The 23,991-nt window shown below is 38.5% G+C and overlaps 1 protein-coding gene across 5 annotated transcripts in view; it reads left to right on the top strand.

Moving 5' to 3' along the window:
• The window catches only part of GAN (gigaxonin), a 96,741-nt gene that overhangs the window by 29,058 nt on the left and 43,692 nt on the right, over positions 1–23,991 (top strand). For all 5 annotated transcript variants that reach the window (XR_010318842.1, XM_023558135.2, XM_064273745.1 and 2 more), the window contains exons 2-9: positions 290–404; positions 2,989–3,339; positions 5,283–5,500; positions 5,699–5,820; positions 13,951–14,063; positions 15,270–15,419; positions 16,277–16,413; positions 18,198–18,326. Coding sequence is in view for 4 of the 5 variants with exons in the window: in XM_023558135.2 (XP_023413903.2) it covers positions 290–404; positions 2,989–3,339; positions 5,283–5,500; positions 5,699–5,820; positions 13,951–14,063; positions 15,270–15,419; positions 16,277–16,413; positions 18,198–18,326 (1,335 nt within the window). In the remaining variant the exon portion in view is untranslated. The remainder of the gene's footprint in view (positions 1–289; positions 405–2,988; positions 3,340–5,282; positions 5,501–5,698; positions 5,821–13,950; positions 14,064–15,269; positions 15,420–16,276; positions 16,414–18,197; positions 18,327–23,991) is intronic.

The following is a 23,991-nucleotide window of genomic DNA, read 5'->3' as shown; positions in this document are numbered from 1 at the left end:
GGATGGGATTTCCAAGGTGAAATAGAGATATTCATGCTTACGTGGACCTTAGTTTCTTGGTTGTCTCTTTTGTTTTGCTTTTCAAGAAGTAGTATTCTAAACAATCCTGGAAAAAGTATTTTATAGTGGAAAGTTATAAAAAATGGATCGATCTAAAATTAACAAACTAAATTTTCTAGGTGGGGGTTCATCTACTGCTAAGTATCATATACTTTAGAGTATTTCGTGCATAGATATCTAGCTATTTCCGCTCTTTCATAGAAATTTTACTTTTTTTCCCCTTTCTTAGGACAAAGTTAAACTATAACCCTCCAAAAGATGATGGATCAACTTATAAGATTGAACTTGAAGGGATATCGGTAATGGTTATGAAAGAGATCCTGGATTACATCTTCAGTGGGCAGGTATGATGAGAAACAAAGGAAGGAAGACCTAAGTAGAGGCTTCTCAAGCTCAGGGTGAGGGTCTCCTTTCACTCACTATACGGCAAAGTAACACAGTCTCTACCTTCTTCATCTTGTCATTGTGTGCTTGACTAGTGTCTCCTACCGGTAATGGCAACCCAACTGTTCTTCTGGGGCTCTCCTCTTAGAAGAGAAGCAGACTAAGATCTTACACCTAAATCCTAGTTTTTGTTTTGATCATTCTGAGCTTTCCCTTCCAGTATGAGATATGAAGAACATAGGATGCTTTTTTCACTGCTGTCTTTTTGTTTTTACATCTTCAATCCACTCTTGCTTTGTACCCACACTATTGGGGAACTTGTTCTGTCTACATAGCATGGAAATAGGCGCTTCCTTGGGCACTGGGGATTACTTCCTAGAGATAAAGAGTTTCCTGTAGCTTGTTCCCAAGAAATGGGATTCACACTGGTAACAGGGTTCCCTGTTGTATCATGATGCCTTGTTCTGGTTCCCACCCCTATTCTTTCTTCCTGATTTCCCTTCGCTAGGGAGTATAGGGTACGCACTTATGTTTTGTGGGAGTTAATGATACCCAGGGAAGAATGCGATAACTGATAAGACGTCTTTCTTTTCCTTTGCCCTCCTCTTACTCCCCCACCCCGACTATGTGATTTAAAGTATAGCATGAGGATATTCTTAAGAAAAACCGTAGGTTTGAGTCAGAGCTAGTTTTTTAAATGGAAGCAAGAGGTTAGTATATCTCATATTTGGTTGTGTGGGAATGGGTTTGATCTTTGTGCTTTTTGAGATCTTGGTCTCTGTACTGTCCTTGATTCCTTCTTTATCGTTCTTTGTTTTATCTTTTCCTTTTTGTAAGGGCTATTTCTTTTACATATTTTTAAGTACTCAAAGTGTATTGCTTGCTGCTCTCTGAATATTTTCATTCTGTCCAGAGTCAAACTTACTGATTGTCACCCTTTTTAGAGTTTTTTGTTTGTTTCATTTCATGCTACTATTCCCTTCTCTTTTCTCTAAATGCTAGATGGGTGGTTGTGTTGGTGTAAAGGTATAGCCCTGTGTGTGATTGTTAGAATAAATGAATTTGGGGGCAGCCCTTAAAATAACTGGAGATACTCTGTAGCATCACAAAACCAGGCTTAGGACCAACCTCTTTTCTAACTTCAAAATCAAGTAGCAATTATTTTTATAACAAGCAGTTATAAGCCAGTGAAGAGCATATTCATGGTCAGGCTTGTATGTGAGACTTGAAACCTTATTTGCAGATTAATATCTTTTGTTCCCAATTTAAATTTAAAACCACGATTGCATCCTAAGTTATAACAAAATCCTGATTTGGTAATTTAGTTTTAAACCTGTTGCCATCAAGTCAATTCCGACTCATAGCGACCCTATAGGACAGAATAGAATTGCCCCATAGCGTTTCCAAGGAGCAGCTGGTGGATTCAAACTGCTGACCTTTTGGTTAGCAGCTGGAGCTCTTAACCACTGTGCCAGCGGGGCTCCAATTTGGTTTTAGTGAGATGCAATTTAATGTTTTTCCACATGCTTGTATTTGAATAGTCTACAGCTATTTGCTCTCTTGTGTTTAAATTTAATAAGTCAGGTAAACAGGAAATTTTCCCTTGTGGCTTACTCAATATATTCTTTCCAGTTTTGTTGCCCAGTTTCTAAGGTGTTTGGCAATTATACGTTTTTTATATCTATGACAAAAAAGTGATAAAAATGTTTCTTGTACTCTACTATGAAGTCTCTCCTTTATATTTCTGAATACAGGTGAAGTACCGTACCTGCACATTCTTGGGAGAGTCTGGACCATTTGGGATTGTGGGAATATTTCATAGGCCTGTTTCTTTATATTACCTCCCTGATGCATGGAAATACCATCAAGTTGGTAGAGGAAGAAGCATCTATCAGAAAATTGAGCAAAGTTAAGGAAAAGGAAAAGTTCATAAAGAGTGGAAAAAAAAAAAATCTACCATTATGGATTTATTCCAAAAAGTAGTTTTGAGACCAAATTTTATCTGTTACACTACATACCATGTTTTGGTATTCAGAATGAGGATTCTGAGGCGATGTAGACCCCTTTTTCCTCCATGAACTTAAATTCAGTTCACCGTACCATTCTCTTACCAAGGCAGAAGAGCGAACTTAGTATTATTTGAAGGCAAGATTTTCAACAATTCTGGTGCTGGTATTTTAAAAAGTAATTTTCAGTTTATCACAGAGTTCCCAAGCATTTAAATTATTTGAAGTTTTTCTTAGTTAGAAGTGAGCGTCATGGACAGTTAGTTCCCATTAGGAGGACTGTTGGTAGATAACGTTGATGTAGCACAGAAGGAGCTAGGAAAGCTGACAGGGTCAACGCTGCTTATGTTGTTAAACGGTACTTTGGTGTCCCCTCAGACTTTAAAAAACGTATTAGGTTGGACCGTATGAAATTGCCAATACTCGATCATCCCTGACCTACCAAAAGGGAAACTTCTTGTGGTTTAGCCAGTATATCATTGGTTTGGGTTTTAAACTATATAAATTTAAATATAAAATATTTCTGATACTCTTACAGATCAGGCTAAGTGAAGACACAATCCAAGATGTTGTACAGGCGGCTGATCTGCTACTGCTAACAGACCTTAAAACTCTGTGCTGTGAGTTTTTAGAAGGTTGTATTGCTGCTGAGAACTGTATCGGCATCCGTGACTTTGCACTACATTACTGCCTGCACCATGTACATTACCTTGCTACAGAATACCTGGAAACTCACTTCCGCGATGTCAGTAGCACAGAAGAATTCCTAGAACTGAGTCCTCAAAAGCTTAAAGAAGTAATTTCTCTAGAGAAGTTAAATGTTGGCAATGAAAGATACGTATTTGAAGCAGTCATTCGGTGGATAGCACATGATACAGAAATAAGAAAGGTATCTATAGTTTATAAGAGGGTTTAACTTTGTCCTTTTTATAATTTATTTTTTTAACGTAAATGACGATGTTTTATCTTTGGCTTACAAGGTGGTGATCTAAAAGGTGTCACTACTCTCTAACACTTAATATCTTTCCTAGTTTTAATATAGTAAGAGTAGCTAGTCCCTTACTTATAAATAGTAGGCTTAATAGAATCTTTCTATAGAATCATTAATATGCTTGGTTTTCCAGGCTAGTTCACCAAAGCTCACTTAATTTACGATGTGTTGTTAGGTTCTGTCAAGTCGGTCCTGACTCATAGCGACCCTGTGTACAACAGAACGAAACACTGCCCAGTCCTGTGCCATCATCATAATCGTTGTTATGCTTGAGCCCATTGTTGCAGGCACTATGTCAGTCCGTCTTGTTGAGGGTCTTCCTCTCTTTCACTGAAAATATTGTACTTGTTATTTTTAACAAAAGAGTATACTTCAAGTTTAAGATGGAGATTATAGAAATGCTGTGCCCCACCCTTAATTTTAACATCTCGCTCCCCCACATCATTGGGCTAATTCCTACAGGGACTCTGATGGTGGTAGATGGAGCTTTGGCTGGGGGGTGGGAGTCCTGTGTCCAAGTTGTGGGCTGTCCCCTGGAGCGCTCGATACCGGGGGAACGCTCTAAAGTTTTCGTAGCAGTGCAGTTCCAAGAGTGAGTGACAGCCTGAGGAGGAGGATCTTAGAGAATATCAGATTTTAGATTTGGATTGGTCGTACATTGGAGGAGGGAGCAAAATCATGGACTTTAAGCCTAATATTTATAAGTAAGGGACTAGCTACTCTTACTATATTAAAACTAGGAAAGATGTTAAGTATTAGAGAGTAGTTTTCAAAATTTATAATTACATTGCTAACTTTTCTTGATAGCTATTAACATTTTAATGATTACCTTCTAGATTTATAATTCTGTAAGCCTATGAGTATGTACATTTAGAGACCATGTTTGTGGTCATCTCATTCTTAGTACAGGTAGTATTCCGTTTCCCATGTTGGTTGGGTAAATTAGGATAGCAGACAGAAGTTTCCATTGCTGCCACTCACCTGAGACCACTATAGGAAATGCTGCATATCGGATAGCTTCTGCCTTTAACCTCTTCCTGCCCTAAAGTGACCAGGATGCTTAAGGTCATCTGGTTGCTGGGGGAACAAGAGGCAGCTCTTTGTCTTTTGGTTAGTCTGAACTTTATGCTGTTAAAAAACTGTTGGCTTTATTACTCCATGTATGGAAGAGTAGACCTTAAGATGTACTGTTTCAGAATGAAGAAAAATATTCTGAATATATCAATTAGTAAACATCAAAGTTTAAAGAGTGCCACCTTATGTATGTAGATTCTCAGTTGATTCAAATTTAGTGATAGAGCAGTAAAAGTATGTAGGTCATATTATACATGTAGTGTTGAACAGTAGTTACTACAGAAATGATTGGATAGTACTTAGAGGATTTTTTTGAACTTGGGCTTTTCTGTTTTCTCATAGGGTTAATGTTGAGACATTTTCATTATCTAAGTTTACCATATTGTATCAAGCTATTACTGTACTTAATTCTCCTATAAATGTGATTTAATCCTCGTACATGCAAATATGTGAAATAAAGCAAATTATAGCAGAGTTTACCCTGTTTTCTGTTTGTTCTGGGAACCCTTTATGGTATAAAGAAAGCTTCCTGAAACTTTGCAGTTATACATTAAATTAAGTCCAAATTGATGATTTTAAAACATTAAACTTATTTATAAAAGCTATAGAAAGTAGAAAGAGGAAAGGCCAGGAAAGCATATTCAGACAGTACTGACACTTATAACTCTGTTAATGGTTTGTTTTCTATTAGTGGGAAATGTGTATTCTAAAAATTACGTGTTTCATTGTCCATTTTTATACCCCATCTTTTCATTCCTATTCTGCAGGTCCACATGAAGGATGTTATGTCAGCACTATGGGTTTCAGGGTTAGACTCCAGTTATTTACGGGAACAGATGCTGAATGAACCGTTAGTACGAGAAATTGTCAAAGAGTGTAGCAATATACCACTCAGCCAGCCACAGCAAGGAGAGGCAATGCTAGCAAATTTCAAACCGCGGGGTTACTCTGAATGTATTGTGACTGTTGGTGGAGAAGAAAGAGTGTAAGTATGGGTGCAAGCTGCTTGAAAAAAATATAAGGGAGGAGGTATTTTTATGTAAATAAGACTTCGTAGTATTTTTTCACATCTGAAGCATTGATTATTAAATGTTTTAAACATTCTTTACTAGCAGTAAAACCAGTAATAGTTATTATAAGCAAACTATGAAACATATTAATTGCTCACCAATTATTTCCTCAGTTCACGGAAACCAACAGCAGCGATGCGATGTATGTGCCCTCTTTATGACCCTAATAGGCAGCTTTGGATTGAACTGGCCCCTTTAAGCATGCCAAGAATTAACCATGGAGTTCTCTCAGCAGGTATGGTTCTGTGGCAAATTTTACCTAAACACAGGGTCAAGTAATGTGTAATTTCAGGGTGGTATAGAGTGACTCAAAGCCTTTTAAAGATAATGAACTTATTATCTCTACGTGATGACGTTTTCAGTGTAGGTCTAGCTTTCAAGACTATGGTAAGGAGTACGTCTTATATCTGCCCTTATTGTTCCCCAATCTTTCATATGTAGCTGTTTCTAAGAATTTAGTAGAGGAGCATTTACTTGAGCTAGAAGAACAAAAATCAATGGTTCTTAACCACCAGTAAGCTGTGTGACCATACCTGGAACACAAAGTTTCTTCGAGCTGTGATGTTCCCAGCTTTGAAATTCATGCAGTTTAGAATTACAATGTGCAATCATATCAAAAATAAAAGTGTTATGTAAAAGCAGGTGTTTCATATGACGCTTTAGAAAACATTACTTAAATTAGCAATGGCATAAAGTTATTTTGGCCCTGGGTAGCACAGATGGTTGGTGAAAGAAGGTATTTGCAATGAAGAAGTCGTTGGTCTTGCAAAATTCTATCATTCAATCTCCTGCATTGTTTCTATCACCAAGGCCGTATTTTCCAACTACTGATCCTTCGTCTTTGTTTCCAACTTTTGCATTCCAATCGCCAGTAATTATCAATGCATCTTGATTGCCTGTTCGATCAATTTCAGACTGTAGCAGCTGATAAAAATCTTCTATTTCTTCATCTTTGGCCCTAGTGCTTGGTGCATAAATTTGAATAATAGTTGTATTAACTGGTCTTCCTTGTAGGCGTATGGATATTATTCTATCACTGACAGCGTTGTACTTCAGGATAGATCTTGAAACGTTCTTTTTGACGATGAATGCAACACCATTTCTCTTCAAGTTGTCATTCCCAGCATAGTAGACTATATGATTGTCCGATTCAAAATAGCCAATACCAGTCCATTTCAGCTCACTAATGCCTGGGATATTGATGCTTATGCATTCCATTTCATTTTTGATTATTTCCAATTTTCCTAGATTCATACTTTGTACATTCCAGGTTCCGATTATTAATGGATGTTTGCAGCTGTTTCTTCTCATTTTGAGTCATGCCACATCAGCAAATTAAGGTCGCAGAAGCTTTACTCCATCCAAGTCATTAAGATTGACTCCACTTTGAGGAGGCAGCTTTTTCCCCAGTCATCTTTTGAGTGTCTTCCAACCTGGAGGGCTCATCTTCCAGCATTATATCAGACAATGTTCCACTGCTATTTATAAGGATTTCACTGGCTAATGCTTTTCAGAAGTAGACTGCCGGGTCCTTCTTCGTAGTCTTTCTTAGTCTGGAAGCTCAGCTGAAACCTGTCCTCCATGGGTGACCCTGCTGGTATCTGAATACTAGTGGCATAGCTGCCAGCATCACAGCAACACACAAGCCCCCATAGTACGACAAACTGACAGACATGTGGGGGAAATACCTTCATTGCAAATACCTTCTTTCACCAACATAAACAGCAACTATACACATGGAACACACAGAAATCAAATTGACTACATCTGTGGAAAGAGACAATGGAAAAGCTCAATATCATCAGTTAGAACAAGGCCAGGGACCAACCGTGGAACAGACCATCAATTGCTCATATGCAAGTTCAAGCTGAAACTGAAGAAAATCAGTGCAAGTCCACAAGAGCCAAAATACGACCTTGAGTATATCCCACCTGAATTGAGAGACCATCTGAAGAATAGATTTGACGCATTGAACACTAGTGACCGAAGACCAGACGAGTTGTGGAATGACATCAAGGACATCATCCATGCAGAAAGCAAGAGGTCACTGAAAAGACAGGAAAGAAAGAAAAGACCAAGATGGATGTCAGAGGAGACTCTGAAACTTGCTCTTGAGCGTCGAGCAGCTAAAGCAAAAGGAAGAATTCATGAAGTAAAAGAACTGAAGATTTCAAACGGCCTCTCGAGAAGACAAAGTAAAGTATTATAATGACGTGTGCAAAGAGCTGGAGATGGAAAACCAAAAGGGAAGAACATGCTCGGCGTTTCTCAAGCTGAAAGAACTGAAGAAAAAATTCAAGCCTTGAGTTGCAATAGTGAAGGATTCCATGGGGAAAATACTAAATGATGCAGGAAGCATCAAAAGAAGATGGAAGGAATACACAGAGTCATTATACCAAAAAGAATTAGTCGATGTTCAACCATTTCAAGAGGTGGCATATGATCAGGAACCGATGGTACTGAAAGAAGAAGTCCAAGCTGCTCTGAAGGCATTGGCGAAAAACAAGGCTCCAGGAATTGATGGAATATCAATTGAGGTGTTTCAACAAACAGATGCAGCACTGGAGGTGCTCACTCGTTCGTATATGCCAAGAAATACGGAAGACAGCTTCCTGGCCAACTGACTGGAAGAGATCCATATTTATGCCTATTCCCAAGAAAGGTGATCCAACCGAATGTGGAAATTATAGAACAATGCCATTAATATCACACACAAGGAAAATTTTGCTGAAGATTATTCAAAAACGGCGGTAGCAGTATATCGACAGGGAAGTGCCAGAAATTCAGGCTGGTTTCAGAAGAGAACGTGGAACCAGGAATAACATTGCTGATGTCAGATGGGTCCTGGCTAAAAGCAGAGAATATCAGAAGGATGTTTACCTTGACTATGCAAAGGCATTCGACTGTGTGAATCATAACAAACTATGGATAACACTGCAAAGAATGGGAATTCCAGAACACTTAATTGTGCTCATGAGGAACCTTTACATAGATCAAGAGGCAGTTTGGAGAGAACAAGGGGGTACTGATTGGTTTACAGTCAGGAAAGGTGTGCGTCAGGGTTGTATTCTTTTGCCATGCGTATTTAATCTGTATGCTGAACAAATAATCCGAGAAGCTGGAGTATATGAAGAAGAACGGGGCATCAGGATTGGAGGAAGACTCATTAACAACCTGCGTTATGCAGATGACACAACCTTGCTTGCTGAGGGTGAAAAGGACTTGAAGCACTTACTAATGGAGATCAAAGACCACAGCCTTCAATATGGATTGCACCTCAACATAAAGAAAACAAAAATCCTCACAACTGGACCAGTGAGCAACATCACGATAAACGGGGAAAAGATTGAAGTTGTCGAGGATTTCATTTTACTTGGATCCACAATCAACAGCCATGGAAGCAGCAGTCAAGAAATCAAAAGACGCATTGCATTGGGCAAATCTGCTGCTAAGGACCTCTTCAAAGTGTTGAAGAGCAAAGATGTCACCCTGAAGACTAAGGTGCGCCTGACCCAAGCCATGGTATTTTCAATCACATCATATGCATGTGAAAGCTGGACAATGAATAAGGAAGATCGAAGAAGAGTTGGTGCCTTTGAATTGTGGTGTTGGCGAAGAATATTGAATATACTGTGGACTGCCAAAAGAACGAACAAATCTGTCTTGGAAGAAGTGCAGCCAGAATGTTCCTTAGAGGCAAGGATGGCAAGACTGCATCTTACATACTTTGGACATGTTGTCAGAAGGGTGAGTCCCTGAAGAAGGACATCATGCTTGGCAGAGTACAGGGTCAGCGGAAAAGACGAAGACCCTGAACGAGGTGGATTGACACAGTAGCTGGAACAATGAGCTCGGGCATAACAACGATTGTGAGGATGGCGCAGGACCAGGCAGTGTTTCGTTCTGTTGTACATAGGGTCGCTGTGAGTCAGAACCGACTCGATGGCACCTAACAACAACAACAGCACAGATGGTTAACACACTTAGCTGCTAACCTTAGGTGGGTAGCTTGAGCCCATCTAAAGATACCTCGGAAGAAAGGCCTGGTGATCTACTTCTGAAAAGTCAGCCAGTGAAAATCTTATGGAGCACAGTTCTAGTCTGACACACATGGGGTCACCATGAGTCAGGATCAACGTGACGGCAACTGGTAGAAGGTATTTTGCTACAGAGAGTACGTCTTACTTGACCGTTATAAGTCTGAAACCTGTTTCACAGTATTCAAAGCTCCAAATTAGGAGGTGATAGAAAAGATTGTAATTGCTGCCTTTCTGCTATTTGCTGGCTTTCCCTTCACCTCGGCACTGCCCTTTTGGGTTCAACCCCACAGTGTCATTTTAGTTGATTCTAACTATTGTCAGCACTTCTCCTGGGATCTTTCATATTTATTTTCTCTGTGTTCCTACTAATATTACCTTTAAATTTTTTTGCCATACCATACCATAGAAATGGCTAAAGCTTCACAAAACAATATGTGTATAAATTTGGGGGGGGGGAGGGGAAGAGCAGTTAGTGAAAAAACCTCTGATTGGTTGTATTTGTGGCACTTCAATGTCAAAGCACCATTTGAAGGGGTTTAAAATTAGGTTTGTCTCTGTTGCTGACTTTCTTATAACCAGCTAATCACAGACGCCTTGGCCACATTGAGGCCAGGGTGGAGATGGCACAAGCAGTGAGTTGAGGAAACGACTGATTAGAGGCCAGGAGCTAATGTGTTTACACAGTATGAGTTGTTTAAAGCACTTTAAACTTTATTTTATTGGTTTTCAACTGGCCTTTACGCAAGAGTTTTTTCCCTAGGACTAAGCAAAAGAAAATTAAAAAAAAAAGGAAATGGCTAAAACTATAGTATAGAAATGTCATCATTTTATGGGTTCTGAGATTATTGAAATTATTGTCAGTAATAAAGAGCGGAATGGTGTGGTGTGGCCAATGGGGTGCGGGTCTGGTTTCCCTCTTCTGTTGTCTCAGAATTAGCTCCCTTAAATTTTCCTCCCGTACTATTTATACACATGAATAATTTTCACCCATGCACACCTGTCAGAAACGTTCCTCTATCATTAATTTTTGAAGATTTCCTAGAGAAGTTGGTATTTTAGAAATTTTAAACAATGAGAAGAGCAGTTGTGTATAGAGTATTGACTGAATTGTGAAATGTTACAAGAGTTTCTGTTTGTCCAGCCTCTTCTGTATTTCTTTTTCCCTTTCTTGCCTTTTAAAAAAAATTGGTTGACTATTTTCCATCATTCAATTTTTTCCTCTCTATCAGTTTGGAAGTTATATTCTTTTGATGGTTACCTTATAAGCTATTGCATACATTCTTAAGTCCTCAAAGTCTAAAGTCAGTCATTACATTTAGTCTCCTTCAGGACAGTTCAACTATATTTTTCATGCTGTACAATCTTACAGTATTTAAAATACATGATTATAAATAAATATATGCAATGTTTTTTATGTATAGATATATCTCATTTATTTATTTATATATATATACATACAGTGTTCTTTTAAGTTTACCACTTTCTTTGTTCTTTTTTCCTTGCTATACTTTAGACCTTCCATGTGGGATCATTTTTCGTCTTTCTGGAGTTTATCCTTTTGAATTTACTTTAACGTTGGCCTAAAAAACCTGTTGCCGTCGAATTGATTTTGACTTATAGTGATCCTATAGGGCAGAATAGAACTGCCCCATAGGATTTCCAAGAAGCAGCTGGTGGATTCGAACTACTGACATTTTGGTTAGCAGCCAAACTCTTAACCAGTGCACCACCTGGGCTCCACTGTTGGTCTACCCATGGCCAAATCTCAGATTTGTCTGAAAATTTCATTATTTTGCCATCAGTTTTAAAGGATGTTTTTGCTGGGTGTCTGAGTCATCTAGTGCACCTACAACAGAAATACCATAAGTGGATGGTTTCAACAAACAAAAGTTTATTCTCTCACAGTCTAGTAGGTTAGAGATCCAAATTCAGGACGTCAGCTCCGGGAGAAGGCCTGCTCTCTGCCGGCTCTGGGGAAGGTCCTTGTTATCAGTCTTTCCCTGGTATAGAAGCTTCTCAGGCACAGGGACTCCGGGTCCAAAGGATGCAATCTGCTCTTGGCGCTGCTTTCTTGCTGGTATGAGGTCCCCATGTCTCTCTGCACATTTCTGTGTTTTATGTCTCAAAAGAGATTGGCTTAAGACACAATCTAATCTGGTAGCTCTCATCAGTATAACTACCAGTAATCCATCTCATTAACATTGTAGTGATAGAATATACAACACATAGGAAAATCACATCAGATGACAAAATGGTGAACAATCACACAATACTAGGAATCATGGCTCAGCCAAATTGACACACAGTTTTGGGGGACACAATTCAGTTCATGACACTGGGTACAGAATTTTAGGTTGGCATTTATTATTTTTCAGCACATTAAAGATGTCTGCTGACATCAGTCTTCCATTGTTGTTAAGTCAATTGTCAATCTAAATCTCTGCCTTTTTTTTTTTTTTTCTGGTCTATATTTAACATTTGCTTTTTGTCTTTTTTTTTTTGACATTTCACTATGATGTGTTTAGGTGTACCTTATATTTTAAATTCCATCATATTTGGGAATTGTTGGCGTTCTTAACTCTGGCTTGGCCTGTCATCAGTGCTGGAAAACCGCTATCCACTATGCCTTCGAATATTGCCTTGTGCCATTTTTCTCTCTCGCTGTTTTTGGAAGTCAAATTAAACATGGTTATACCTTTTTACTCTGTTCTTTGCCTCTTGGAAACCCTGTTGGGGTAGTGGTTAAGAGCTATGGCTACTAACCAAAAGGTTGGTGGTTCAAATCTACCAGGTACTCATTGGAAGCTCTAAGGGGCAGTTCCACTCTGTCCTGTAGGATTGCTATGAGTTGAAATCGACTCGACGGTAGTGGGTTTGGTTCTGGGTTTTTTTTTTTTTTTTTTTTTGCCTCCTGCCTTCTTTTTGTTGTTTTCCATCTGTGTGTCTCTCTGTGCTTTCTTCATGATAATTTCTTTTTTTTTTTCACGCCTTTCATTCAATGAATTCTCTTGTAAGCTATCACAAATCTGCTGAATCCATCCATTGACTTTTTTATCTGTTTTTTTTCCTTTTTTTATTTCTAGGAGTTCTCTTTAAATCTCTTTCAAATCTGCTGTCACTGCTAAAGACCATGTTTTCCTAATTGCCTTCAAATTTGCCTTTTATTTTTTAAATATATTAAGCATTGTTTTATAGTCTTTCTGATTATTTCATTATTTGAATGAAGTCTTTGCAATGCTATTTTCCATTGTATGCTTCTGGTCATTCTTGTTCATAGAATATAGTTTCTTTATAAGCCTGATTACCTTTGACTAGGTGCTGGTCATATTGTTAACATTATTTGAAGAAATAATTTCACCCCTTAGGATCTTAGAATCTAAGCATTGGATGAAGGGACTTTCTTCCACAGAAATTTTGCATTTGTTTCTGCCAGTTGCCTGAAAACACTGCTAGTTTCTGATTGACTGTAAATCAAATTCAAGGCTTCAGAGTTCCTAGACAAGCAAGGAGATTTAAATCTGGGTACTAATTCTGGTTGGCCATCACTGTGCTTGTTCCGCTTCCACTCTATATGGGCCCAGAGCTTAGCTGCCTGTCCCTTTAATCCCCCAAAGGCATTACAAGGAAGGTTAAAATTTTCCCAGATTGGCAGATGCCGTCATAGCAAAATTTGTCTCCATGCTTAGTAACCTCTCTAGGTCCTTTTTTTCCCTTCAGTTTTGCCTTATTGTCATCTCTTTTAAGAAGATGGTTTTTGGGTGGTTTTTTTTTAAATGTTTTACCCAGTAATTTAGGTGTCTCTTACAGAGGAGTTTATACAAAGAACTTAATCCACCCTTATACAAAATAGGGAGTTCGACAATTACTCTTAGATCTTACTTTGAACATTATAGTCACTCAGGTGCCTCATATCTGAGTGTTCCTAGAGCCTTGGATAAGCAGATGTGTGTGGGCTGTGGTTCAGAAGTTGTATGAGAATCACAGAGGCTGGGGGAACAGGAGGATGCAGAAGAGCTGAGATAACTCAGAGTTGCCTGGTGATGGCAGTGAGTGGTGTGGATCTTCTTTTTACGTTGTAGGGTAGTAGGAATCCACTCACAGATATTGAGTGAAGTGAGATGGTCAAAGTGACTCATACACGTTGGCTCTGGGACCAAGGATGAAATGAAATGCGAGAAAGATTCCAAGTCTAGAGAAGAGTGTCATTGTTGGAGAAGATATCTTCAGATCCTCCCTCGAAGAGCTATGGCAGTTATATTCGGCAGGAGATAGGTGTTGAAGACTTACTTTTCAGATTTTTCGAGTGTCTCTTTTGATTTTTGCAGAAGGATTTTTGTTTGTATTCGGGGGCCAAGATGAAAATAAGCAGACACTGAGCTCAGGAGAAAAGTATGATCCAGATTTAAATACATGGTCTGCATTGCCACCAATGAATGAGGTAAAATATTTCTGCTTTTTGTGTGTGTGATATGTTTCTAATTTTTTTCCATTGGCGCTTTTTGTTTGTTTGCTTTGTGCTCAGTCTAGGAAAAGAAATAGCAGCCCTGCCAAACCCCCTCCCTAATATGTTCATACCTACCCTTCTAGCATCTCCTCATTTAACCTTTCCTTTGCTCATTCTGGCCTTTTTGTCAGCTTCTCAAACCTCCCAGGAATTCTCTTGCCTCAGGGCCTTTGTGTTTGCTCTGACCTCTATCTAGAATGATCTTCCCCCCAGAGGGCTGCATGGCCTGCTTCCTGGCCTCCTTCAAGTCTTTGTTTCCTTCTGCCCCTTAGCTCCTTGTCTTCCTCCCCAGCTCTGTCATCCTGTATCACCTTCTCACATACCAGATATTTTTAAAGTCTTTATGGCCTCTTTTGTTCAGGGCTGTATCTCAAGTGCCTAGAATACTGCTTGGCACATAGGAGGCCCTAAGTAAATATTTGCCCATGAATGAATGTTCAATATCTTAGGCTTCTGTAATTCCAAATAGCCCTACCCTTGAACCTGTCTATCCATTCCCTCTCCTCACTACTGACAGCTCTTATGGCCATAGTTCTTACTTGTATTTTACATATCAACCTGGGAACAACCTGTTATCCATTGTTATACAAAATTTATTTTATTGAACCAGAAGATCAAGTGTTTTTCCTCCATTCTGAGCTATTTCGAACTGCCAGCAGATTCACCAAATATGTAATTCTCTTGTTCTGAGAAGTTACTGGATTTGAGTTCTCTGTCTATTGTGTTAGAAACATAAGCTGCTAAGAAAATTAGAAATATTTAAGAAAACTTTTTAGGAGAAATAGTTTTGAGTATGGCTTCTTTGCTGGAACAGTAGAATAAAATTACATCTGTACTTTTATGTTAACTGTATGAACACCAATGAGCTCTGATGGAGCAAACGGTTAAGTGCTTAGTTACTAACTGAAAGATTGGCAGTTCGAACCCATCCGGTGGCTCTGCAGGAGAAAGACTTGGCCTTCTACTTCTGTAAAGATTACAGCCAAGAAAACCCTAAGGGCAGTTCTACTTTGTATTGTAACACATAGGGTCACCATGAATCAGAACCAACTCAATGGCATTCAACACCAACAGCGTGTGAATATCTGCCTTCGATGGTAGTTGACCTTTTGTCTACAAAGATCTCTGATGTCTTTTCAGGCAAGACATAACTTTGGAATTGTGGAGATAGATGGGATGCTGTACATTTTGGGAGGAGAGGATGGTGAAAAGGAGCTAATTTCCATGGAGTGTTATGATATTTATTCTAAGACCTGGACAAAGCAACCTGATTTGACCATGGTTAGAAAGGTGAGAACTATATTTTGTGAAAAGTAGTTTATTTCCACATTGGATTTTAAAGTTGTTTCTTCATTTCCTAAATACGCATTTTAGTACAATAGACAGTGTTAAAAGCATTAACATTATAGAATTCTATATCAATAGCTTCCCCTTATTGTCAGCAGACACACAGCAAGATAGGGAAGTGAGTGTGTGCTAGGATTTACCTGGATCATGAGCTCAATGAAGCATAGCTGTGTCCCAAGTTCTATGCTCGATAAATGCTTTTTCAGTGCACTTAGCTAGTATGGAACCAAATCTACTTTCTTAATCATCTAGAGCAGGATTTGTGTCAATTTATAGGTAGAGAACTACCATTTCTTACTGAGTCAAGTGAAAACACATGGCTCACATTCGATTTAATTATATTCTCTCTTGAGGTTCACCTGTCAGCCCAAAGCTTGTGTCCAGTGCCATAGGTATTTTACATCTTTAGGCACTGGGAGGTACTCATAATAGTTCTCTCACTGAATCATTTTGGGCAGGAATTGAGTAACATCTTGTTCTATGGAACCTAAATCTTGGACTCTCTAGACAGTGGTGAAGAAATAGACTGGAAGCACTTTTAAAAATTAGGATTATTTAGTTATCTCACTTAATGAAATAGTATTAGATGGAGTAAGAGCCCCTTTTTTGAGGATTAACAGTGTGTAGATTAGATTACATTGCCTTTTTCATTTTTAAAATCCTGTGTTTTAATACGGAAAAACACCTTAGTTTTACTGTTAGAAACATCTTAAAGTGCTGTCTGTAGACAAGTTAATTTTTATTGGTCTGAGCTTAATAATAAATGTTGCCTTCCCCCACCATTGTTTCCTCCTTTTCAGATTGGCTGCTATGCAGCTATGAAAAAGAAAATCTATGCCATGGGAGGAGGGTCATATGGAAAACTGTTTGAGTCTGTGGAATGCTATGATCCAAGGACCCAGCAATGGACAGCTATTTGTCCTCTAAAGGAGAGGAGGTAAATGCATGGACGTGGATGCTGTAGTTGCGGTTAATGTTCATTGGGTCTGAAGCCCTTTAACACTGATAAACATCTAAATTAAATGTCCTTTTATTAACATACGTGTGTGTCTTTTTAAAGAAAAAAGTATTCAGTACAATTCTTAGAGAAATATAGCAGATTACTTATTTTGAAAACATATGTTTCTTTTACGATTTTTGGGGACAGTGAAATAAATCTCATTTTAATTCATCCTAAACTGTAGAATAAAAATATTGAAAGATCTAGAAAAGATCATTTAAAATTAGGGAAGGCCACATAGCTGTTCTCAAAAGCAGAAAATCAGTCAAGCCTCAAGAATAGCAGACACTTAGAAAACATTTGCCACAGGCTAGGCACACGAGTCATTTAATTTTCACTACATCCTGGTGAGGTGTAGGTACTGTTACTATCCAGATGAAGAAAGAGAGGCCCAGAGATTACTGGTAATCATTCACTCAGGTTCACTTTGCTGCTTAGTGGCTGAGGCAGGATTTGAACCAAGGCATTCTGGCTGCAGAGTTCATTCTCTTTCAGCTGTTTTTTAGGTTGATGGATATCTTCGGGAAAAGGTCACTGTCGTCACCCTTCCCCAAAGTGACACTGAAAAAAAATGCCTTATGCAGGAATAAAATTGAGACATAAGGAATAAGTTTGGGCAGGTTATCAAATTTTTTTTTGTAATTATAATTTCTCTGGGGAAAGGCCATGTAGTATAGCAACAAATAATTTTCAGGTGATGCATTTAAGTATGAAAAGCCTCTCATAGTTTGGCCCTAATTTCCCTTATTAGCTTTAGCTACACCTGTGTTCCAGCCACAATGAATTTCTCAGTAAAACTTTTGTATATATCGATAAAGCAGATAACTGTGAGGCCAGTAGAGCCTTCATTTGGATCTCTATGCATCCATATGGAAATGTAAGGTTTTTACAAATAAAGCAAATTAATTTGCTTTTTTAAAAAAAAAAATTTTAAGCAATGAATATACAAAGGATTATATGAAATAACCCCATGGAGTTTGAGTCTATTGAATAACTTAATCGTTTCAGGTTCCTACGGCCTTCCTTCCTTCCTTACTAAAACTAACATTCCTATCAAAATAGCTTATTTTGCTGTTTCCTATTCTCTTTTCAAGGAGCCTTGGTAGCACAGTGGTTTAGCACTGAACTGCTAACCAAAAAGTGGGCGGTTTGAAACCACCAGCCACTCTGCAGGAGAAGAGACCTGGTGATCTGCTCCCGTAAAGATTTACAGCCTTGGAAACCCTATAGGGTCACTCGGAATCGACACAACAGCACACGCACACAACAGCAACATTCTCTTTTCATTCATTCCGGTGGCTCAGTATTGTCTAATTGATAAGTTATAACTTTCGGGCATTTTATCTCATTTAACTTATTTTACTATCTAAATCTTAATTGCATTTGGAGCAGTCATTCTCGTTCCTGTCTTCATTCTTTCTCTCTCCCCCCTGAAGTTCATTAGAACTTAGTCTTTATCAGATTGCTAGTGCCTTCCCCTTCACCTACTGCCCCTAGGAAAACTGAGCCTTTTGTTCATCCTTTCCTTCAGACTAACCTTTTATTTGACTTAGCATTTTGTGTATATAAAATTAAATGCGTGATCCATTTTCTGAAAAAGGAAAGCTCACATATTCATGAAAGATTGAGTGATAAAGACTTAAACATGAGAGATAAGTAGGGAATCAGATCATGAGTTGTGCATCCATCCAATATCAGATGTCCTCTGTGTGCCCTTTCAGGTTTGGAGCAGTAGCTTGTGGAGTTGCCATGGAACTCTATGTATTTGGGGGAGTGAGAAGTCGTGAGGACATGCAGGGTGGTGAGATGGTAACTTGCAAGTCTGAATTCTACCATGATGAGTTTAAAAGGTAATTATGAATAGTTTGATTTAGCTTCTGCTGCTTTTTCTCTGTTTCCAAAATCATGTTTTAGCTTTGTTTAATTTTGTTTTAAAGTTACTTCATTGAATTATTTCATCTATTTAGGAGATAAGTCTATAGCATACTAGAGATTAGTAATTTTCAAAGTATTGATTACTTAAAGGAAAATGATGTTTCTAAAATGTAGATCAGATTTTGACACTTAGTTGCTTAAAATCATTCATTGACTCCCTATAGCCTTTAAGAAAAAGTTTATATTTTAGGTAAAGGGAAAGACAACACACAATACAGGAGAGGTCAGCACAACTGGACTAAACCAGAAACAGTTTCCTGAATAAACTGAACACACTGAAGGCCATCGTAGCAGGGGCAGGGGTTTGGGGACCATGGTTTCAGGGAACATCTAAGTCAATTGGCATAATACAATCTATTAAGAAAACACCCTGCATCCCACACTGGAGGGTGGTGTCTGGGGTTTTAAACGCCAGCAAGTGGCCATCTAAGATGCATCAATTGGTCTCAACCCATCTGGAGCAAAGGAGAATGAAGAACACCAAAGACACAGGGTAATTATGAGCCCAAGAGACAGAAAGGCCCATATAAACCAGAGACTACATCAGCCTGAGACCAGAAGAACTAGATGGTGTCTGGCTACAACTGATGACTGCCTTGACAGGGAACACAACAAAGAACCCCTGAGGGAGCAGGAGAGCAGTGGGATGCAGACCCCAAATTCTCGTAAAAAAACGTTTTTTGTTTTTTTTTTAATGGTCTGAGGCTAGAATGACCCCAGAGGTCATGGTCCCCAGACCTTCTGTTAGCTTAAGACAGGAACCATTCCTAAAGCTAACTCTTCAGACAGGGATCGGACTAGACTATGGGATAGGCAGTGATACTGGTGTGGGATAGGCAGTGATACTGGTGTAGAATAGCTTCTTGGACCAAGTAGACACATGAGACTATGTTGGCATCTCCTGTCTGAAGGGGAGATGAGAGGGTAGAGAGGGTCAGAAGCTGGCTGAGTGGACACGAAAAGAAATAGAGGAGGGAAGGAATGTGCTGTCTCGTTAAGGGGAGAGCAATTAGGAGTATATAGCAAGGTGCTTATAAATTTTTGTGTGAGAGTCCAACTTGATTTGTAAACTTTCATTTATAGCACAATAAAAATTAAAAAAAAAAAAACATGCCAGCACACATATACATGCTTGAAGAACTCCTAACCCAATGTGCTATTTCTTATATGCTTTAGTATGAAATTACCACCTTTTAAGAACTTAATGTCTGATTTTCTAAATTTTAGAACAGTAATTTATTAAGTTAAGTAATTCTTCCCCCCAAAAAAGGAAAAAGTTTAAACTCCTTAACTTAGTATGTATGGCCTTTTGTGATATGGCCTTTGCTTTTTCTACTACTATCCAGCCCATATGCTTCACTTGAGCCATACTGAACCACTTTCTTCCCCCAAAGATGTCATGATTATCTCAGCTCTGTGTGTTTATGCTGTTCCTTTGGCCTAAAATTTTCTTTCCTCCTATTCATCCAGTTAACTTTGCCTCTTCCAACTGCTTAACTAATTATCATAGAGAAAGTCTTCTGGAGTCTCCCAATCTGATGTAGATTCCTTTATCTGTGATCACGTAGCACTCTATGCAGGTCCTTCTCTTGGATTGTAATTGTTAACTGTGAACTCCACCAGGGCAAGGTCCAACTTAGTCAACTTTGTGTCCTAGCTTCTAGCATTTTATTTGGCCTTTCTTAGATACTCAGTAAAATGTTGATAAAGTGAATGAAGTATGGTATATGAGGTTCTGAAATCTGCTGTATCTGTCTTGTAGGATAGGGAACCTCTTTCCCAACCTTCCCCTTGCCCACATACACATTTTATTGCTGTAACCACTAAACAATATTTTCATGACGGCAGTATGTTTGAATCTTAGAAGGAAAACTGCCACGCTAAGTAAACATAATCTTGTTATGGTATTTCAATCGCGTTACCAGAAGGGGGTGCTACAATATAATGTTTCATTTCATATTACTGGTAGTTTTAGATTAGGGCAAACAATGAGCAGTTACCAAGGTTTTAGAGATTTTTTTTATAAATGTTAACTGACTTTGAGTGTGTTTTAAATTTAGGATATTTTCATGGCCTTTTTATTTTTCCAATTGGGTACACTATCTTAGAAAATATTTTTAGACAAAGTATGAGAGCAGTTTAGAGGATGTTAGAGGCAGTCTTAGAACTTAGCCGAAGTTCGCAGTCCAACTTTTCAGCTACCATACTACATTGCCTTAAAATGTAGGCCTTCCCACAAGTATCTATAGAAAAAAAAAAAATAACACGTAGAAGTAGCTCATTTCTTAAAAGATCCATTTTTCAGGTATGTCATACAGTATTTGCATACTATGGAGCCTGTTGCCAGATGAGCCATCTGTGTTAGATTGGAGACCATTTAGATTGTTTTTAAGTAATCTCTTGTCTTTCCTGCTTTTGTTCTCTATTTTTAGATTAAAAATTTCCTGGAAAAATGCCATATCTTATTATTTTCTGTTTCTAACCTAAAACAAAACTGTTTGAAGGAAAGCAAAGAAGTTACCATAAGTTATTACCAAGTGATAGTAACAATATATCTTGAATGACAGTATCTCTCTTTCTGGTCCTGTGTTCCCTGCTCTTTTAACAACGCTACCAACCCCCCAGTTATCCATACTCAGAAAGGGCCTTCTTTGATTTTCTTTGCACTTCAGTTTTATCAGTTGCCAAGTCAATCCTTTCTTTTTTTTTTTTTTAATCCCTTTAGCATTTTTCACATTCACCTCACCTTCATTCCTCTGCCACTACTCTAATGCAGATAGTTCTTCACACATGTAATTTCGTTAGCCTTCTAACCAGCCTTCTCTAGTACATTTTGCTGACTTGTGCTTTCGAAAGATTAATTTGACAAAACTTTGGTCATTTTATTTCCCTGCTCAAAATTCTTCACTACAGATGGTCCCCGACTTACAGTGGGGTTCCGTTTCATTGATCCCACAGTTGATGCTGATGTAAGTTGAGTACCTCATTTTTTTGCCTTTTTTTTTTTTTAGTTTCAGTATTACTGCCTTTTATTATCAGTGTCTTTATAAATCTGATTTTTATTTGTTTTGAGAGGTTGGAAACATTACTTATAAACTTACAGATATGTTTTAGTACATACATAGAAAAAAAATACACAAGTCTTAAAAATTTACTCCGACAATGAAGAAGAGTTGGATAATGTTGGCGTTTTGTCAGTTGCGGTAACAACTCCACTTGTGGACCCTCTGGATTATCCCTGGAAATGGGGATGGGCTTTCTAGTCAGAAAATTAGGGTTGTCTGTATGGTCCTTTTTCTTTATTTCTTTCATGGATTTTGCAGTAACATCTCAGTGCTTTTCTTTATCTCTTCATGTGTTTTGTGGTAATATTTCACTGCTTCTGGAATCCGCCTGTCGACTTTAGCAAAGCAGTCAGCATTTGGGTCCATGTTTTCAAGCAACTGAAGCCCCTGATTTTGTTTAGAAAACATTTCAGCTAATCCTTTCATTGTAAAATTACTAACAATAGGATGTACCACCCCACCCCCCACCCCCAAAAAAGAAGGATGGTCTTTTAAGTGTGGTTTATGTAACACAAACTATCATAAATCAGGGACTACCTGTGTTTCCTCATTCCTTAATCTCTTTTTCAGTCCTCCATGATCTGAGGTTAAGAAAACTTTTCACCCTTTTTTGATCTCTTTCATGTGTCCTGTATTCCAGCTCACTTTTTATAACCACCCTATGTTTTACTGCCTCTGTTCGTTTGCTTAGCGCAGATTCCTTCTCCCTGTCATTTTTATATGTAAATCATGTTAATCGTTCTTTGAAGGCAAGATCTGCCAGGTTCATCTTTTGATTACCAAAAGTACCTAAGATATTTGTCAATAAAATCAATGGATGTCTACAGAACTTGAAAGTCATAGTCAAGGTTAGTCTATAATTCATGCTCTCAATTTAAGGTGTTTGTGTGCTTCACATCATCTTCCCCAGATTTTTCCTTTAAAAATAAAATGGGAACAAATACAATTTTTTTTTGTAATTTACTTTCTTGGGGGAAAAAAAGGCATGTAATACTGTGGTTTAAGAAAATACCTCAAATCCTTCTCAAAACTTTTAAAGTGTTTATAGTACCCTTACTATTTTTAATGGGAATCACTTGTTCAAGTTAACTGGCTTATGAATTAATACCTGAACTGTAACCCTTCAGCCCCATTGTAGTAGACCTGTAGGAGATACTCACGTCAGTTCCTGCCGTTTATGTTTCCACTGCTGTTATCCTGGTTTAGACACTGTGAACTTTTGCTAGAACTATTGAAATCTCTTTCCGATCAATCTCAGTCATTTTGTCATCTAACAAGCATAGAAGGCAGCATAGCCTTGTGGTCCAGAGGACAAGCTATAGAGCCAGACTTCTTGGACTTTTATACCCATAGTGTGACCCTGGACGAGTTACTTAATCTCTGTGTGCCTTCATTTCCCCTACCTGTAAAACCGAAATAATAAGGGTACATATTTCACAGGATTGTTGTGAAGATAAATGAGCCATTTTATGTAAGGCACGTAATAGAACAGTGCTTGGCGTGTTAGTGATTTTTATTGAATAAATAGTTGAGTGTCTATTGCAAATGTGGGTACAAGGGATACAACAAGGGAATAGGACAGACATCATCCTTCCTCTGATTACACGCAGGTAAGCAGATAGCTAATTTCAGGCAATGATAAATGCCAAGAAGTAAATGAGACAAGATGATGTGATAGTGATAAGTTGAGAGGGGACACACTTGATAGGTCACCCAATTTTCAGACCTAAGTTAGTTCACAGACCCAGAGCCCCATGAGTGAAGGAGAGGCTGGTCTCCTTAGCAAGTACGTACCATAATTTTCCTCCAAGTGTTCCCCAAAGGGACCTGTGCTTACTTATTAGAGTGACTGTATGCTGAGGAAAGGCAATGCCCAGCTCTTTTGGGGATTACTGGACACTTGCTGTCAACTGATGAAAATCTCCAAGGACCCAAAATAGCCCACTAGTCAAAGTGGAGGCTAATATTAGTTGGTGATGAAGTCTTAACAACAGTGTGGAGCCGTGGACCAGCTGGACCAACTGTAAATTGTACTTGGCATATTTCCCTAGTTCCTCAATGTACTTGAAACCTGGTAGAATCCCCATCCCCATATTGGTTCCCTGACCCATGGGGCGGAGGCCATTATGGTAGGAAGGGCTAAGTGAAAACTCCTGGAATTTCAAAAAAAAAAAAAAAATTTTTTTTTTTTTTTTTTTACCAAGGTAGAAAACCAGAAGCAATACCACATCCTGGGAGGAATTGCAAAAATTAGTGCTACCATCGAAGAATTGAAAATATAGGAGTAGTGATAATTATCATGTTGTTGTTGTTAGGTGCCGTTGAATCAGTTCCGACTCGTAGCGACCCTATGCACAACAGAACGAAATACTGCCCAGTCCTGCGCCATCCTCACAATCGTTGTTATGCTTGAGCTCATTGTTGCAGCCACCGTGTCAATCCACCTTGTTGAGGGTCTTGCTCTTTTTCACTGACTCTGTACTCTGCCAAGCATGATGTCCTTCTCCAGGGACTC

This window comes from Loxodonta africana, chromosome 21 (genome assembly GCF_030014295.1).
Source record: "Loxodonta africana isolate mLoxAfr1 chromosome 21, mLoxAfr1.hap2, whole genome shotgun sequence".
NCBI lineage: Eukaryota > Metazoa > Chordata > Mammalia > Proboscidea > Elephantidae > Loxodonta > Loxodonta africana.
This window is presented reverse-complemented; position numbering and strand designations above follow the sequence as displayed.